The 18,592-nt window shown below is 38.0% G+C and overlaps 1 protein-coding gene and 1 long non-coding RNA gene across 6 annotated transcripts in view; one reads left to right on the top strand and one right to left on the bottom strand.

The window, feature by feature from the left end:
* The window catches only part of LOC130439811 (uncharacterized), a 29,625-nt gene extending 11,180 nt beyond the window's left edge, over positions 1-18,445 (top strand). The window contains exons 2-3 of the long non-coding RNA XR_008909500.1: positions 15,470-15,629; positions 18,377-18,445. This is a non-coding gene — a long non-coding RNA (uncharacterized LOC130439811). The remainder of the gene's footprint in view (positions 1-15,469; positions 15,630-18,376) is intronic.
* Positions 185-18,592, bottom strand: part of prkcz (protein kinase C, zeta) — a 71,353-nt gene continuing 52,945 nt past the window's right edge. For all 5 annotated transcript variants that reach the window (XM_056772359.1, XM_056772360.1, XM_056772363.1 and 2 more), the window contains 9 exons: positions 18,413-18,510; positions 18,148-18,234; positions 15,906-16,041; positions 15,728-15,815; positions 15,485-15,604; positions 14,139-14,218; positions 13,069-13,158; positions 7,871-7,986; positions 185-1,051 (listed from right to left, as the gene is read on the bottom strand). In XM_056772359.1, the coding sequence (XP_056628337.1) occupies positions 964-1,051; positions 7,871-7,986; positions 13,069-13,158; positions 14,139-14,218; positions 15,485-15,604; positions 15,728-15,815; positions 15,906-16,041; positions 18,148-18,234; positions 18,413-18,510 (903 nt within the window). In that variant the 3' untranslated portion in view covers positions 185-963. The remainder of the gene's footprint in view (positions 1,052-7,870; positions 7,987-13,068; positions 13,159-14,138; positions 14,219-15,484; positions 15,605-15,727; positions 15,816-15,905; positions 16,042-18,147; positions 18,235-18,412; positions 18,511-18,592) is intronic.

The raw sequence follows: 18,592 nt of genomic DNA, 5'->3' as shown, positions 1-18,592 counted from the left end.
AGATGTGAAAACAGGTGTCGCTCCACTTAACGTACAAATTCTGTTTAGTCTGTATGACACACTTTGGATTTGTTTGGGACTATTTCATTGCTGGAGAATTTTTTTTTACATATAAACTGGCCAAAGTTACTCAAAGTATTGGCTCTTTCATATGACTTAACCATTGAACCACATGTCTTTTACATAAGTTGGACGGTTTTTATCAAAGAAAAAGCTCTTGTGTGTTTTTGTCAATGAAAAAGCACACCTGCATTCAACATCCTCATTGGATGATGCACTAGAAAACAAACTCCGATTAAAAGTGGACTAGGGTGAATTTGAGATCTTTGAGGCACTTCTTCATAAAACACACTTTGTCTCCCATTTACTCTGTAAAATCAACACGGGTGATTAAAAGCGTTGTTGTTCGAAGCACTGTGGATGGAACCGTCACGGTTGTGAATTAAAATGTGCCACTTTGCATCGTAAAAGGCATCATAAATTCTTAGTTTGGCTACCTACACTATAATACAAGTCTGAACGTTACCTTTTAACATTATACATTCTTGTTTTGCTTGAGGTGCACCTCATACAAGATCAAGATAATCAAAAAGTCGAACAGAAAATAAAATAAAAGTGCACAATAAGTTAGAGCCGTCACGTTCGGCTAGGGTTGGTGGGAAATGTAGTCTCTGATGGACGCAGGCACACGATGATGGAGCACGCACACAAACGTGGGCATCGAAATCAAAGAGGATGCCGAGAAGCAGGAAGACAAACAGCTGAAATTTGGGGAACTGTTCCGTGTAGTTTCTCCACGTGTTCGTACTTGCAGTGCGACCCTGAAACAATTCAGGAACTTGAAGTCTTAGTCAACAGTTTGAAAGAGAAAAATGGCCGTCCTATTGTCTTGAACACATAGTCTGAGGTAAACTCAACCGTAGTCTTGAAGCCGCACATCTTTCAGAATGAACAGTTCTTCCCTCATACGGTTTCCTCAGTGGAGAACAGCAGTGGATTAATGTACTCGAATCCCTCAAACTCTGACTGGTCTATTCTCTTTATCACATCCCTGTGGAAAGAGAACAAATATTATTAACGCGCAGAGAGAGTAACAATTCAACCGTGTCCTATCTCCTGCACTGTGTCTTGGCCTCGGGTGGACTATCCATTTGAACATATTGTACTCAAACACCGCAAGATCTGGCTGGAATCACCGGTTCTGAATAACTGTGCTGCAATTTCCAAGAGTAACAACACGCAGGTTCCTTACATTTCACTGCCGGGGAACAATGATAAAACAACCATTCATGAGAAATCACACAAATGTTTCTATTTAAGTCTGCATTTAATGATTGAAATACATTTTTTTTTTTTTGAAAATTGACTTAAACATTTCTCATCAAATGTTTACTATTTTACCTATGCAATCTACAGCTCCACACTATCAATCTATTTTACAAATGTCACTTTATTATAAGGTGAATAGGAAATATAAGGTTCTCTCTGGAATTAAAAAAAAAATTAAGCTATTTACATAATCTTATTCTGTGACAATTTACGATATGTGATTTTTTTTGATTTTGCATTGTGTACATTTTGGACATACAACTGTTTATAAAACTTAGAGTTTAAACTAAAACCAAAAGCTTCTGCCTATAAAGTCAAATGGACTGCAAAAACGTTAATACTTAATATATCAAAATGTCTCAGAATGCAGATGGAACGTTATTATTACAAAGTGGCAAAGTGGCAAAATGTCTCATTTGTTTATTTCTTTGACAGCTGTTTTTGCAACTGACCTTTTTGCATTTGCATTCTTCAGTCGCAAACTTTATGGGAGGAGAGTATTTAAACGAATCACACAATGTGATTTTCTAAGGTTTCTGTCATCATTGTACTGGTATTTGCAGCTTTATTTAACACCCAAAACGCATGTCTTAAACCCCGCGCTGCTCCTATTAGATTGCATTGATCATTATGGTAGTCAAACATTGCGCCCGTGTTTTTAAACGTGCGCCTTGTTAGTAAATCCTCTGCAGAAATGTCCAATCTCATCGCCGTTTTTTTACAATTGCGCTCTTGCGTTATTTTGCCCTGTTTACTAAATCTTTAAGTCTCATATCTCTCACCGATCTTTGTGTTTTTACACTTCAACACAGATTCATCGACAGATGACCTGAGGTGGCCAGTGTAGTTTAAGTTGGCGTGCACATAAATGCAACACTGCGAAAGCGGCCCAATAACAACAACAACAAAAACCCTTTCCATCTGCATCAAAAGGCCAGTTAACCACAAATGGTGTGTTTCAGAAATTCAACATGTCTTACTCCATGTGACTATTGTTTTAACCGCAATAATCCTTTAAATGTCTACAGAAATGTCAACAGTCTCCCTGCAATGGCAGACCTCTCACTTTCCGGCCTATTCCTTACAGAACCCCTGGAATGCAATGATGTATATTATCAGTCTGTTGAGGATATCTCAACACTCCTCTTCTATGCTGTAATACCGAAACCATTTAAAACTCGTTTATCACATTCTGTCAAACACGGTCCACAGAGGACAATTCTCCCCTCCAACAAGCCCTATTAGAACTGATAGTTCACCAGAACCTGGTTTAACACTGGATTCTGTTTGTCCTGCGTCTGTTTGAGTAAAGTCTCCAGTGGGCCACTCGACTGTGTGCGTGTGTGCACACAGGGCCGAAATGCCTCCAGCGAGAGAGAACCTAAAATAACATGAATGACACCTCTATAACATCAGACTCGTGTTTCAAAAGAGAGCGCGGAGAGGGGGACATTTTGTGCGTTGACCAAAATAAACAAGCCTCTTTATTGCAGAAATGTTTTGTTGAAGAATTACTAGATGCAGGTAAAAAATACAAAAACACATCGTCTAGAGAACAGCAGTATAAAATTAGAATTTGTAAAAAATTAAACACAATATTTAGGCATATGTAATGGTATTTAAATCATATGTTTTAAAGGGATAGTTCAGCCCAAAACTCCAATTTGCCGTTGATTTACACACCCTCAGGTCATCCAAGATGAAGGTGACATTTTTTCTTGAGTAGAACCATAAAGAAGACTGTTTGGTAAATCCAAATTCCTCTTTGCTTCATATAATGGGAGTCTATGGGGTCCACCTGTGTAAGAGTTCCTAAAGCACATAATTCTCCTGGCGACATGTTGAAGTTTCGAGAAGCGAATCATTTAAAATGTTCATAAAACTGAACGTCATTTTTAATAATATTAGCCATAAAATTCAGCCACTGCACACAATCTTCTTCTTGTAGTATTTGGTGGCGGATGGCATACCAGCGTGTGGTACGTTGTTGAGGCCATTCAGTATGGCTATTATTATTAAAAATGATGTTCAAATTTATGAAAATATCGTGCGAACGTCAACATGTCACCAGGAAGTGCTTTTAGAAAAATTATGTGCTTTAGGAACTCTTACACAGGTGGACCCCATATACTCCCATCATATGAAGCAGAGAGGGGTGCGGATTTACCAAACAATCTTCTTTATGGTTCTACTCAACTAAAAATGTCACCTACATCTCGGATGGCTTGAGGGTGTGTAAATAAACAGCAAATTGGAGTTTTGGGCTGAACTTTCCCTTTAAGACTAAACTACAGACCAAAAAAAGAAAAAAGTTATAATAATTTTTGTCCATTAGGAATTCAACTTTCCTTTAAAACCTGTTTGTGTGAGCGCTTAAAAGCAGAGTCACGTCTCTATCCACACCAGACTCCAATTCTTCCTATCCACCGCGCTCTGAGACACATCCCACTTCGGATGCACTTTCCTTTAATCCAACAGACTAAATCTCTTAGAAAGCAGGATTTCTTCCCCCCATCCCCCTTTTTTTTTCGTCTGCCAGATTCGTCAAACAAAAAAGGCTTCCATCACTTCCTCCCCCCCGTCCCCTTCCTCTATCGCGTGGGACGTCAGGCTGTTCCAGAGCTCGTTCTGCTTTTGAAGTGTCTGGCTGCTTGGTTCCTTTGAAGCCTGGTTGGGAAACCTCTTATTGAACTAAGAACCCATCGTGGCTCTATAGATTACTGTCTGTCAGTGCGTTCTGCTAATTATGAGCGACGGGTTTACCCACAAATTGACTTCATTCGGCATGTAGACAGAAATGATTGTGTACGCGACTGTTAGGTCTGACTTTGAAATGAGGAATAAATGTGACGCAAAGCGCATGCTGGGCTATCGAAATGTGGCGGGAGAAGATAATTACATTCATGCATTTGGCAGACGCTTTTATCCAAAGCAACTTGCAGTATGTTTTATGAGTGTGCGTTCACTGGGAATTGAACAAACTTTGAGCTGCTAACATAACGCTCTACAAGCTAACCAATCAGACCAGGGCGTAAATTTAGTCATGATACCACGTCATGTCCAAAATCAAAGATTTTTTTAAGGGACACAAACAATAGATAAAAAGTGTGTAATGTGCACAACAGACATGAGCTCATGTTCAAAGTTTACTCCTGATACAATAATTGAATTGTTTCTAAATGTTAATCAATTCATATGTTTTCTTATGTTTGTTGTCTAGACAACTTTATAGTAGCTGATATTTTATAGGGTGCGTCTCAATCAGCTGCCTTGATTGGTAGTGAGGGCACTAACCAAAGAGTCGGCCATTTTAAGGGTTGTTTTAAATCATGGAATCGTTCTAGTTCACCTTAACGATTGTTACCTAAAAATTCCCACAATGCATTGCAAAAACTAGGGAGAATCAATAGCTGTGTCCCAGTTTGCCTACTTATACCAAGCCCTAAAAGTATGTACTGTTATGAGTGTGTAGCAAAACAGTATGCATATCCTTGCATGTAAGCATACCTGCATTTATAGTTTGTTATGTAATGTTTAGGGTATAATTAAAATAGTTTTTTTAGTGAAGCATCACTTTTCATTAATGCAGTTTAGCGTCACTAAACTCTTGCGATGAGCTGTGGGTAATATTAGTTGTTTGATTGTCCATGGATCTTCACTACAAATTTTCACCGAAAATAAGCATACTCATTTATACAGATTTCAACGTTTAATACTGTTAAGGGTGGATAGTATGCGAATTTGGACACAGGGAATGTCCCCAATGATCCCTTACTGTAAATTTGACATCCAGCTCTCAGACCAAAATTGCATGATCAAACCGAGTAAACATCATGAAACACAACAGAAACGTATGTTATAAAAGACTGTAAAGCCCACTGCACATTGAGTCCGAAATTTACCTCCAAAATTTCCGAACGTTAAAATATAAATACGACCTCACGTTGTGTCAATCACATTTACAAACTGCCTCTGATATTTCCGTCCGGCATAAAAAAATCGGACCGGGTTCGATTTTCTCATCCGTCAAACATTTTGAGTGGCCTTTTTAACAATTCAGAGACACTGTACAAATGAGCGCCAAATAACAAAAAACACATATGAAAATTTCGGACTGTATGTGCAAAGACCTTAACTCTCTAAAAAAAGTTTGTAATTTGAAATGTAAACGTTTTTTTACAAATATATTAGTAAATGTTGAAATTAACATGAAATACAGTATCTTTAATACTTGCTATGAAAATATTGCATAGTGTTAACAAATACCACCTTATTGTAAAGTGTAACCAAAAACACGTTTGCGAAATTTTCTAAAATCATACTTACTTTCCAATTAATATCAATGAAACTGCAGTCGGGTTGTTTTGATTAAGTGATCATAACTCAAAAATAACAGCTGATTTGTGAAAAATGTCTTCGCAAGTAAACTCTTCATACACACGAACTGAGACATTGGAATAACAACAATAGTAACTATTTATTTAGCCGCCGTAACATTAGCAATCTTGACTGGAAACGTAAACAAAACATGTTATTTGATATGTTTGTGTCTATCTAAAGTGTATTTTAGACCTAACTTTATTTGCTTCCTATTTCAAACAGCTTAGCTGTGCTCGATTTCACTTGTCTAGTATGTGACCCATTTAGTCTCTTTCCCACACTTCCATTTCTGGAGTTGCATTTAATGTAAATTGAAAACAGGAATACTCTTAAGTATCCCGAGGAGCGGCTGTCTCCATAAATCAAGATCAGAACAACAAATTCAACCAGATACAAAAGTCATTGTGAGCTCTAGTGTGCTTCTCCAGAGAAATACACCTCAACAGAACAATGCATCTCAAAGGCTGCCATGATTGGAAAATGACAGGAATGTTTGAAGACTCTCTTTCAGGCATTCATGCCGTGTGTCCCCCTCCGTCCCCTAATCCAAGTCCTCATACTTCCATTAGCTATCAAATGAATGAGCATTTTTTAGCGCCGCGTTGACTTGCTTTCTCTCATTTTTAGCGCCGCTTTTAATCACCTTCTCGCTATTCACAAGACCAGAGTTTACGAACGAGTGACAGAAGAAAAGACTTCAAACGCCTAAAAGAATTCACTTCACACTGATTAAAGCCAGTTTCCATCTGAATCTGCGGTTTTCAATCGGGTTTAAGGGCCGGCCTTTGTGCTTCCTTTTCAATGCGGCTCCTTTCAGCGCACCTCATACTGTAAAGCAATCAGAAACTCCAGAGGGGACGTTTCCATATGACATCATCACCTCCTGACCATAGCTTCCAGATGGTGAAACCATTTCACTTCATCTTCCTCTCGCTTCTGAAGGGGAATCTTGGACATAAACCTCACCGTCCTGACCAGCGGACTCGAGTTGACTGGAAAGCCCCTTTATTAAACGCTCGCGCAGGCGTGTAACTTTGAAGTCGTTAAATTATTACATAACCGCTCATAAGATGGATTCCGCAGAAGTGACGACTGACTGTAATTTCCATTGAAACATTTGGAAGATGTTTAGAGATGCTAGTAGTTTGTCTTTTGTAATTCAAATCTGGGAACCGCTTTGGTTGAATTTATGGGTTTACCGATTGAACAGGCTTTTGGAAAATAGGAAGTGATTGCTCGGTCACAAATTACGGATCTTTTAGAAAATGTCATGTTGAAAAACAGGAACACTGCAGGAGCCAAAACTTGAAACTACGGGTTTAAAAATCAATCACGTAATGATATGGCAGTGCAAAGGTTGTGGGTTTGATTCTCTGGGAAGACAAATAGAGATGAAAAAGACCTGTAAGTCGCATTGGATGAAAGCGTTTGCCAAGTGCATAAATGTAAATGCAAATGCCATGATCTACCAGTTGAGCTACATGATCACTTAAAGGGACAGTGCACATAAAATCTATACCTATCTACAGTCCAAACATTTTTGTATTTGGCACTCGTTTGTACTGCGTCTCTCGAAGTGCTTGCTAGGGATGCGAAAAACGCAGAAAATCGAACCCAGTCCGAATTTTCTATGTAAATGTGATTGACACAATGCGAGGTCGTATTTAATTTTTAACGTGCAGACATTTCAGACGCAAATATCGTCTCAATGTGCAATGGCCTCTTTTCATTTCAAACCTGTTTAACTTCTGCAGAACACAAAAGAAGATATTTTGAAGAATGATGTTAACCAAACAAAGCGGTGCCCGTTGACTTGTAATGGTGTTGTGTCCATACAATATAAGTGAATGGGGACCAGCCTTGTTCGGATATCTTCTTTTATGGTTTGCAGAAGAAAGAAAGCCCTACTGGTTTAAAATGTCACAGGGGTGAGTAAATCATAACAGAATTTTCAGTTTTAGGTGAACTATCCCTTTTAGACTTTTGGAGTCCATGTGAGCTCGAGCACATGCTGTCTAAGAAATTCTACAATTCAATCCAATTGAACTTTCCACTCAAATTGTTCCTCTACGATAATTTGTCATTCAAAATGGCATCAATTCAAAAAGACTTTGGAACTGTTCATCCAGGCACAACATTTGTAACGTATTCAAGTACTCACTCATCGTCTGGCGTTAGTTGTACGGGCTCATTGGTGAACTGCGTGTCAAAGTTTTCTAAACCGTAGTCGTCTGTGATCTGAGGTTTGAACGGCGGCGTCACCTGCTTTTGTTCCAGCTGTAAGAGAAATATGAGAAAATGAATAACTGGTCGCACAATCCAGTCCAACATCCCGAGTTCAATATTGGCGATTACCTGCTATTTCTGAAGCTGTATAAGAAAAGTGATTGAACTGCCAGTGATGTTCTCTCAAGGTCAATCATAAATACCAACCCATAACTTCCTGAATAAAAACACTTAATCTAGACTTTTTTTAAACTGAAAGAGCGAGGGTGGAACTTGTGTGAGAGACAAGTCTTTGTTAATTCTAAAGTGTTTTAAATAAAAGAAAATAACACAAAGAACGGAAGGGGGAAGGTGAAGAGAATGAAAAACGATTTATTGTGGATTGACGTTCTTAACTGTACAGGTTCGGTAGGCGTCAGCGCTACGGGTCAGGTAAGGTTTGTTTTCATGTTTTGGACTCTTGACTGATTCTCTGTTTTGAGGACATGAACCCGCTGTGTTCCACTTCACGCTGATCTGCACAAACTTGAACAGATGGCTGCTCTTCTCTTCTTTCACTATATTCTCACTCTCTCTCTTTAGATTGTTAATTCATGACTTCGGTGTCGGTCTGCCAGATAGAAAAAGCTAGATGTTTAGATAATTTTATGAATATGCTAGTGAGGTTTGCCAGGGCAGAACATACCGGCATGACATGTGGGCATCGCCAGGTTGTTTTCTCCATCTTTTAAAGGGATAGTTCACCAAAAACTGAAAGTTCTGTCATCATTTACTCACCCTCTTGTCATTTCAAACCTGTATGACTTTCTTTCTTCCGCAGAACACAAAAGAAGATATTTTGAAGAAGGCCGGTAACCGAACAGCAGTGGCACCCATTAACTTGTATTGTATGAACGCAAAAACAAGTCAATGGGTGCCAGTTAACAACATTCTTCAAAATATCTTCTTTTGTGTTCTGTGAAAGAAAGAAAGGTTGGAAATGACATGAGGGCCAGTAAATGATGACAGATTTTTTATTTTTGGGTGAACTATCACTTCAAGGAAAGTTTAGGACTGTTTGACAGGTTTGAGATGCACGAACTTCATTGGATCCCTTCTGCCTTTTCTCAACCATTTTCCTTTACTTTCCAATTTTGATAAGTTCATATTCAAGTCCTTTTACTCATTCCCAAGAGCAACATGCTCTTCGGTTGTAGAGATATAGACTGCAGTACTATGTTATAAGACAAAAGCTAAGAGAGACATAACAGAATTTAAAGACACAAGGGAAAGAGAGATTAATTGGTGCCCAACCACACGGCGTGTTTTTTTTTCTTTCTCCGAGGCCACTGACTCAAGAGAGTCGAGGAGAAAACCAATTACACACGCGTGCACACCCGTCCAGATGCACACAGAGAGGGAGGGGAATAGTTCCACACATCTCTTCAAGTTCTCACTATCTGCAGCACGCTCTGTCGGGGACCTGAAGCATTTTATACATCTCTCCGAGCAGAATGTTTAATAAAATGATGCTGAAACAGCGATCCACTAGGACAGAACAGGGGAGACTGCAGTGGGATGCTACGGCTCTCTTTACACAGACAGATGTGAATGCACCCAGGATGCACTGCAGATCAGTCGAGCCACATTTGACAGAAGACAGAAACATAATATTTGCCGTGTAAATGTGTTATTGTTTCAATCTTATTGAAGATGGCGGATAAACTGTGATCCCTGTCATTCACAGCAGGTCTAAAAAGACAGCGGAGGGATTCAAAAAATGTATCTGTGGTCACATTAAAAATCCTCAAAAAGGCAAGTTTTTAAGAAAATGTTTTTGGCGTGCATTTAGTACATTGACCATTTACAGAGAAGGATAAACCTAGTAGAAGAAAAAACTGTCACGGCTGTGTTCTGGAGTAAAAGAAATTTAACATAGGCTAAAATGTCTGGTGTATATACAATATATATATATATATAAATAAAAATAACAATGCTTGAGGGAATTATTTGTCATCTTAAACTTTTGATCTAAAGGTGCACGCTTAAATGTCTGAAATTCAAAGATATAGTTTTGCAAACATAATAATTTATTCCATAACAAAACTAACAATTTGTTTAATAAAACCATTTTCGAAACGGCTGACTTTCACTTAATAATGGGGAAAGAGCAGCCAAGAGGAGCTCAGACTAGATGGGAACCTTTTAAATACTGTTTTAAAAAGCATCTCAGGGTGTGAAACCTCAAGAAGCTGCTTTATAAAACGACAAACAATTCTGCCAATTCTACACAAAAGGTGAATACACCAAAGACGATCAAACATAACAAGTTTTAAAGGGACAGTCCACCCAAAAAGAAAGTTCTGTCATGAATTCCTCACTTTCTAGTTGTTCCAAACCAGTATAAGTGCATTTGTTTCGGCTGAACACAGAGAAAGATATTTGGAAGAATGCTTTTAGCCAAACAGTTCTTTGACACCATTGACAACCATAGTGGGAACAATGACAATGGTGGTCAAAAGTGCCCCAGAACGGTTTGCTGTTTTACATTCTTCGAAATATCTGCTTTTGTGTTCGAAAGTAATTTTTCCTACTATGGTAGTCAATGGGGTCCAAGAACTGTTTGGATATAAGCATTCTTTCAGATACCTTTCTCTGTGTTCATCAGAACAAAAAATTGTATACAGATTTGAAACAACTTTACAGTGAGTAAATTATGATAGAATCTTTATTTTTGAGTGTATTGTCCCTTTAATATATATATATTTTTTTAGCAAGACGTCTAGATGCTAGAGAACCTTATTTAGTCAATTAAATACCTATATATTCGAACCTGTTGTTTTAAAATACATATTTTTCAGGGTAATACACTAAGAAAATTAAGAAATTGCACAAGAGCATTCAGTGTCTATCTGCTCAAGCTCATGCAATGTCAATGAACTCATGTGTTCTTTAGTTTCAGAGAGACCATGTTTAATTCTAACAGAATATGCCAAACCTTTTAAACATTCTGCTCTGGCTTCAGATATAAACTTCCTGTCCAGCCTCCTCTGCTAAATCTGTGTTGAATGCTATCGTCACTGAGACTGACGAGAGCCCACCCCGCAGACGGTGTGAGGAGGATTCTGAATATTTACACCATCTTTATCAACGTTCGGTCCCTCTCCCACTGTCATTCATCCCTTCCCACCCTGTTACCACCTCCCTTTTCTCATTTGTCTCTCTCTTTTTTCTCACTCTCTCCCACTTAGTCTCTCACCGTCTAAACTCATCTTCCTCTCTTCATTCAAGTCTTTTTCACTCTTTTCCCTCTCTTCAGAAATCTGCCTCACACTGTCATCATCAGCCTTACTCAACTCTCTCTCCCACTCTCTTCTGGCCCCCTTCAGTCTCTCGCTGTGTAAATCACGAGGCCCTAAAGAACAGTAAAGCATCTCTCATTCCATTCTCTGACTCTTTATTCTTTTCATTCTTCGTTTCTGTTGTAACCTTGGTAAAATAGTCACAACGCTCAACATTTCCCTTGTACTGTACATGGGTGAGCTATCAATGATGCATCCCTAAGAGAATATTTGTATTGGACCGAACAGAAACCATCTATTTTTGTCATATAACGGTCACGTTAAGAATAAGAAAACTTCACATCATTCGAGCAAATTTGGTCAAAAAACCCAAAACTGTAAAAGTAGAATTTAATTCTTTGTGTTGGTTGATGTGTATATTGTCTGCTTTAAGAATTCATTCGTTCGTGGGCCCAAAAGCAATGAGCAAACCCTTAAATATTTGTGTTATCTATTTGTGGCATGTTAATATTTAATAACGGTGAAAGATGAATGTTCACAGACAGGCGCCAGACGCACACATACATACCATCAATCATTGAACTGAAGAGCTTAAAGAAATCACAGAGCAAATGCGACTTTTAAAAGAAGCAAATAAGCAAAAACTTTCAAATGTCAGCGTTGATTCCGACACGGCAACAGTCCAGACAGGCGATGTGCTTCAGCTGAACGTCACATTAATGCGTTCATTCATTCTTGAGCAAATGTGTAGCGTAAACTCATTCATTAGAGAAGCCTGTGGTGTGTCCAAACTCATCCGTTGAGCTAGCAAAGTGGCGGAAAATCCTAGCAATTAAAGCATTACACATTAGTGAGCGCATCATTTCATTTCCGTGTTGGCGACGTCCTGAGTGCTCCTTGAGAAAACACGCATTATACACGACCAGCAAACATTAAATCACAATCACAGCTCTTAAAATGAGACAGAGAGCAGCTCTATGGCGACCACGACGTCTGTGAAGCAAGTCTGAGATGGAGTTGTGAGATAGAAACCTTTCTTTCTACCCTTTTATGCAAGTTGAAAAAGAAAAAAACTTTTATGTATTTAAAGGGTATGAACGGGATTGTTTATAAAATTGTCAAAAATGTTCAGTGAAAGGCTTTTTCCGTCAAAAATACAGTGAATAAAAGTATGAATTACAAAAAACTTTAAATGGATAAGATGTGAAATGAATTAACATTAACTCTATCATATATTCTTTTTCACTTACTGTTTACCTATTCATATTTTCTAACCTCTCTTCATCTCAAGTCTTCTTCCTAATACTGTACATACTAATTCATCCATTGCACACACACAGCGTTTTCTCCAGCTCGTGAATATTGTATGTATCTCTGACTTCAATGTTTCAGCATTGTGCTCATCAGCGATACCAGACCAATTATCATCCTCTCTTCAACTTGTGGCGTTTCAGCAATAGCTGAATCTCATTTGATATTCTCTTTAATTTTGTCTGCTGGGTTTTTATATTGATGCAAGCACCCACCTGTCTGACCACTCACTACACTCTAAAATAAATGATCTAAATATTCATTTTTTTACAGTTGCACTTTTTTACGCATTTATCTTACATTTTGCAATGCATTAAATTCCATTCAAGCATTAACGGATATGTCCGTAAATTAAAGGGAAAATGTACTGGTCTTAAGAAAAAAACTAACTTGCCAATCCAAGATCAAAAATCTATCTTAAACGATTTAGAAGAACATACAAAAAAATTCAGGTCTAAAATTTAACATGTGGGAGACGTTTTCTTCCTCTCACCCCAAATAATTTCCCCTATAAAAAAGAAACGAAGCCACATATGCTTACCTGGTCCCAGTCTATACTCCTGAAGAACGTATGAGACTTGATATCTGTGTATCCGGTCTGAACCTGGCAACCCAGCCTCTCTTTTGGGTCCTGAACAGAAAATATGTGTTAATAGCATATCTTCCAAAAGTCAGATCTAAAACAGAGAATTGCTTTTGTGCATAAAAATACAATAAAAACTATTACTGTGTCTGTTATTCTTGTACTGGTTAGATGAGGGTCCAGGGGTTTGTCAGTGACTGCTGTTCCACACTCCTTTAATCCAAATGAATCAGGCAACAACTAAACTGACCGATAACAGTCTCTTATCGAGTTTGAGAAACCCCGGCGCCAATTTGTCTTGTATATTAAAGGAAGACACTTTATTATTCATAGATTAAATTAGACCAGAACACAGACAGACACGCAAATGGGGTTCTTCTATAGCTTGCATTGGTACTCAATGGTACTCAAAAGATCACCAGAACTGTTTGCTTTCCTACATTCTTTAAAATATCTTCTTCCTACTATCGATATTCTTCCAAATATCGTTCCCTGTGATCATCCGCACAAAGAAATGTATACAGATTTGGAACAACTCGAGGGCGAGTAAATAAGACAGATTTTTCATTTTTTGAAAAGCCATAACTTAGCCTCCACTAAAAGCAAAACTCACAGTCTTGTTTCCATGGTAACTGCAACATCTCTAATTGGCCTTATTTTACTTTGCGATTTAACAAGAAATTCGATAATAAAGAAGTTAAAATAATATAAAGCCACAGGTCGGTGTACCATACTAAAAATCCTGGAAGCTCACAGTCGACCTCTATTAAAAAGATTCTGCCTTTATTTTACATTCATGCATCTGGCAGATGCCTTTATCCAACTTGCACTGAATTCAAGGCGCACATTTGATCATTTCATTTCAAACCTTCATTTCGCCATTGCCATGTTACACAGGCCAATCTAAAAGAATACAATTTTACACATTTTAACCCCAAATGTGCAGAAACATGTCAGCTGTGTCTCTCTACAGTGACGGTAAACGGATATAAATGCATTGTGTGAGAAACGCCAGTTCACCTTCTCACCTTGTTCAAAAAACCTTTCAGCACGCTCGCCGCCTTAACAGACAATGACCTCGGAATCCTTATCGGCTTCTCCAAAATGACTGAAACAGAAAAACACAAAGAAGAGCAAAGAGTATGAGTCACTTACACCAAGGATGGCAGTCGTGACGTGCAGCGGCGTGAGACAGACATGCTTGAACCCACACACACACGTAATCTCTCACACATACCCACACATACACACACACCATACAGCCGCCTGAATAAACCCTTCAATATTCCATCAAAGACTAAAGAGATTTTCCCACCACCATGTTTATTTCTATAAATTCACAAAATGTTGTCTCGGTATTAAGTGGATTTAAAACACCCCACAAAACATAAAACGGAGCAAATGTTTCTTTTCAATATCTCCCATATTTGCTTTTCAATCCCTGCGTTTTTTGGATTTGCGTGTCTTGGGCAGGCATCCAGAAGAAAAGCCTGTTAAATTTCATCTATGAGCTACGAGCGTTTATCTTTCCTCTCTAAATGCCACGTCCCCTGTATGTTTTCTTTTCCAAATGAAAAACTAAAGGGATTTAGGATTCGCTAGGTCTCTGCCCTGCTGCTGTGACGCGGTTTGGACGCCGGCCCAAAAGTGGCTAAATGTTGGCTCGCCGGTGGCGGCATCTGCCCTGTTTCTGGGTGGGCGGCGAAGCGATGGCGGGGGCGGCCGGGGGGAAGTTGGACCGGGACGGCGCTGCAGCATATGGATGGACTGAGGTTGTGATGGAGGGAACAGAGTTCCGGTTTTACAGAGATCCAGATTCATGTTGCGCGTGTGTGAGTGTGAACGAGAGGGATCCAGAAGCACGCTGACCTCGCGGCGGGAGGGCTAAAAAACAGACAGAGAAGCAGATGACCATGCAGTCTCTGTCCTGGAGATGGAAGGGAAGTAGGGAGCAGGGGGATTAAAGAATGTCTAATAAGGGAATGACAAAAATGGATTAAGATGCCAGGAACGTCTCACTTGTGTATAATTAGATATAGATTCCTTTCAAGTTTATTTACTGATTCAGGAATCCGAAGCATCAACGGATTAATGTGCGACCACAGATTTATTACAGAAACAGCTCCTTTTTTTTTGCTAGGGAATCAATAAAAGACTGTTTACAGTCTAAATGAAACGATACATTAAAAAGATAAGGTTGAACTTGTTGCATAGTTAATGAACAATGAACTAACATGAGCAATTTTATTTACCTTAACTAACATAAGCAAAGATTAACAAATGGATGCATTAAATGTGAATGATAGATTATAGCTGTCTAGAGAGTGTAAAATATGATTGTGTTTTTTTGGCTGTGAAGGTCCAATGATCTTACCCTGGAAGAGATATTCCTCTGTGTTCATGTCGGGATTGTCAGTGATGATATCGAAGGGGGATCGGCCTGCCATCATTTCAAACATGAGCACGCCCAGGGCCCACCAGTCTACACTGAACCCTGACAGAGAGGAATAAAGAGTAGAGTAAGTAAAAGAGATTTATTTTGGTGCACAATTTCTCTGAAATACGATTATACTACACCACCTTTAAAAACAACATTTATCAATCAACCTGCACCTACCGTAATCCTCCCCTCTTAGGATTTCTGGGGCGATGTAGTTGGGCGTCCCACAGAAAGTGCTGGTGGTGTCACCTGGTCTGATTCCCTCCTACAATGATGGAAAAATGACTTCACGTAACTTACGCTGTGGCTATAAGCAGATAGTATAAATATAGAACGTCATGTTAGTAGGATGTACCTTGCACATGCCATAGTCTGTAAGTTTGATATGGCCATCTTGGTCCAACAGTACATTGTCCAGTTTTAAATCCCGGTAAATGATGCCCTTCTCATGCAGAAAATTAAGAGCGATGCAAATTTCAGCAGCATAAAATCTGCAGGAGAAAGTCAAAAAATTGACTAGTGATCAATAGACATACAGGTACGAGATAAAGAAGGATGAAATGCCATGAATCCAACATCATCATATAAAAAAAATATTGAATGATTTAAAGGGACAGTTTACCCAAAATATTAACTTCTGTCTTCATTTACTCACCCTCGAGTTGTTCCACATCTGTATACATTTCTTTGTTCTGATGTACACAGAGAATTCTCACACATTTCTATTTGGCCAACATTGACTACCAAAGTAGGAAAATGTGCATTTAAATTTCTTTCTTCTGTTGAACACAAAAGAAGATATTGTGACTTGTCATTTTTTCCTACCATGATAGTCAATGGTGGCCAAGAAATGTTTGGTTAAAAGTATTCTTCAAAATATCTTTCTTCAAAGAAACTTATACAGGTTTGGAACTAGAGAGTAATTCATGACAGAATTTTCATTTTGGTGTGAACTATCCCTTTAAATAAGCTTCAATGAACAAGTTTGGAAACCTAAATGGAAACATATCCATCTGAACGACAAGGGAACAGTGAAGTTTGAGTTTCAAACACGAAGATAAAAGAGTGAAAGGTGCTCCAAGTAGCAAAAATCAGTCATGACATTTCCATTCGGATTTCACAACGTGGCGCTCTGGCGATCGTTTCACGTCGACTCGCAGCAAGGGCTCGTGGGACCTTTAGGAGCAGCTCATGAATATTTAGGCTCATTTGCTGTAATTAGCATGTTGATTTGCATATGAGTGGTGTGCAGGGCGCATATTGATAGGGCAGGTTGGGGGTGCGCTTGACTCACCTAATTAAACCGTGTTTGATCTCAGTTATCAGACGTGTGAAAGTGGTATTACACAGCTTCTCTGATCAGCTGCTGTAACAGGATTCACTGAGGAATCATTTCGCTTACAAAGACTTTTACACTCTAACAGCAGCGCATGACAACTGCATTCAAACCTGGTGTAGTGTGCACACAAGGGCGAGGTTTAAAAATCATCAAATCAATCATGCTATAAGAGGGTTCATTTGCACAAAGAGATCTCTTGCGTGTTTTTTTTATTGTGCATTCCAATTAATATCAATCAAACTGCAGTTGGGACTGTTTTGATTAAGTAATAATAATTAAAAAATACAGCTAACTAACACAATAAAAACATGATTTGGGAAAAAAAAATAATGGAAGTATCTGTTTTTGCAAATTGACTGTTGTTTATTTACATCTGTGTTAATAAGTTTAACTTTGTGGGTTTGATTCCCAGAATAATACTTATGAAACTCATATATAAATAAACTGAAAGTCGCTTTGGTGGATAAAAGTTAAAAATTCATAAATGTAGAAAGTAAATGCATAATTAAAAGCACTTTGATTGTAAACTATTTTAAAAGACCTTAAAAAAACTCTTCACTGTGTGTTCAGCCTATACTTTTGGTGCATTACGTCACATTTCTTTGCAATTTCTGTTAATTAAAATCAAATCAAATTCAGGCCTGAAAAATACATTTGAATTTTTTTTCTGTTTTTTGCCAAGGCGACATTTCTAATTTTAGTCTTTTCGTAAATATTAACTAGAAAGATTTTTTTTAAAGTAACTGTATAGGAATATAAATAAAATAAATAAATAAGTAATAGCTAATAAATTTGCAATATATATATATATATATATGAAGAGTTTGGTTCCAATATGAGATAACTTTTGTTATATATAATGTCTTTTATGTTACAAAAAACACTAAAAAATATATAAATACAAAAATGATCCTATTTATATAACAATATAAATAAATAATACATTATAAAAACTTAATTGATTATGCTTAATACCTGCAACTTTTAGCATTTATTAAATCCTTATTTAAATCAAACGTTGTCACTGTTAACATTAGTTAATGCACTGAGAACTAATATGAATAACTGTATTGACAGGAACTAACATTAATAAGGATTAATAAATGCCGAAAAACAAAATTGTTCATTGTTAGCTGATTTAAACTAATGCATTTACTCATGATAACTAAAAGCACCTTCTTGTAAAGTGTTACCACCAAATCTAAACTCTCATTAATGGTGATGAAAAAAAGAGCGTGGCTAAAAGAAGCTGACATACCGTGCATGTTCCTCAGGAAGCTTCCGCTGCCTCTGCATATGAAACATGAGATCTCCTCCATTCACATACTCGATCACTAAAAACAAGCTGAACAGAGGAGAAGACATTTGTTATGCAGTTTTAATGTGTCTACTAACCTAATACTCATTTGTGATTGGTTACTGTCTTTTTTTTTCACTGATACGAGACATTCTGTCTATAAAATAACTGCGTTTTATATTGTGCACAGGTTCACATTTCAAGGCAAAACATTTTCACATCTCACCGACTCTCTGTTTGAAAACAGGAGTGAAGTCCCACTAAGAACGGATTGGTTGATGCCTGTTCAAACACATGCTTCTCTGTCTGGACCCAGTCAATGTCCTACACCAGAAAAACACAGAGAAAGAGAGAGAAAAAGGATTGAATTATGATGAAAAATGAAGTGAAAAAAGACATCACACCA

This window comes from Triplophysa dalaica, chromosome 18 (genome assembly GCF_015846415.1).
Source record: "Triplophysa dalaica isolate WHDGS20190420 chromosome 18, ASM1584641v1, whole genome shotgun sequence".
Classification (NCBI taxonomy): Eukaryota; Metazoa; Chordata; class Actinopteri; order Cypriniformes; family Nemacheilidae; genus Triplophysa; species Triplophysa dalaica.
This window is presented reverse-complemented; position numbering and strand designations above follow the sequence as displayed.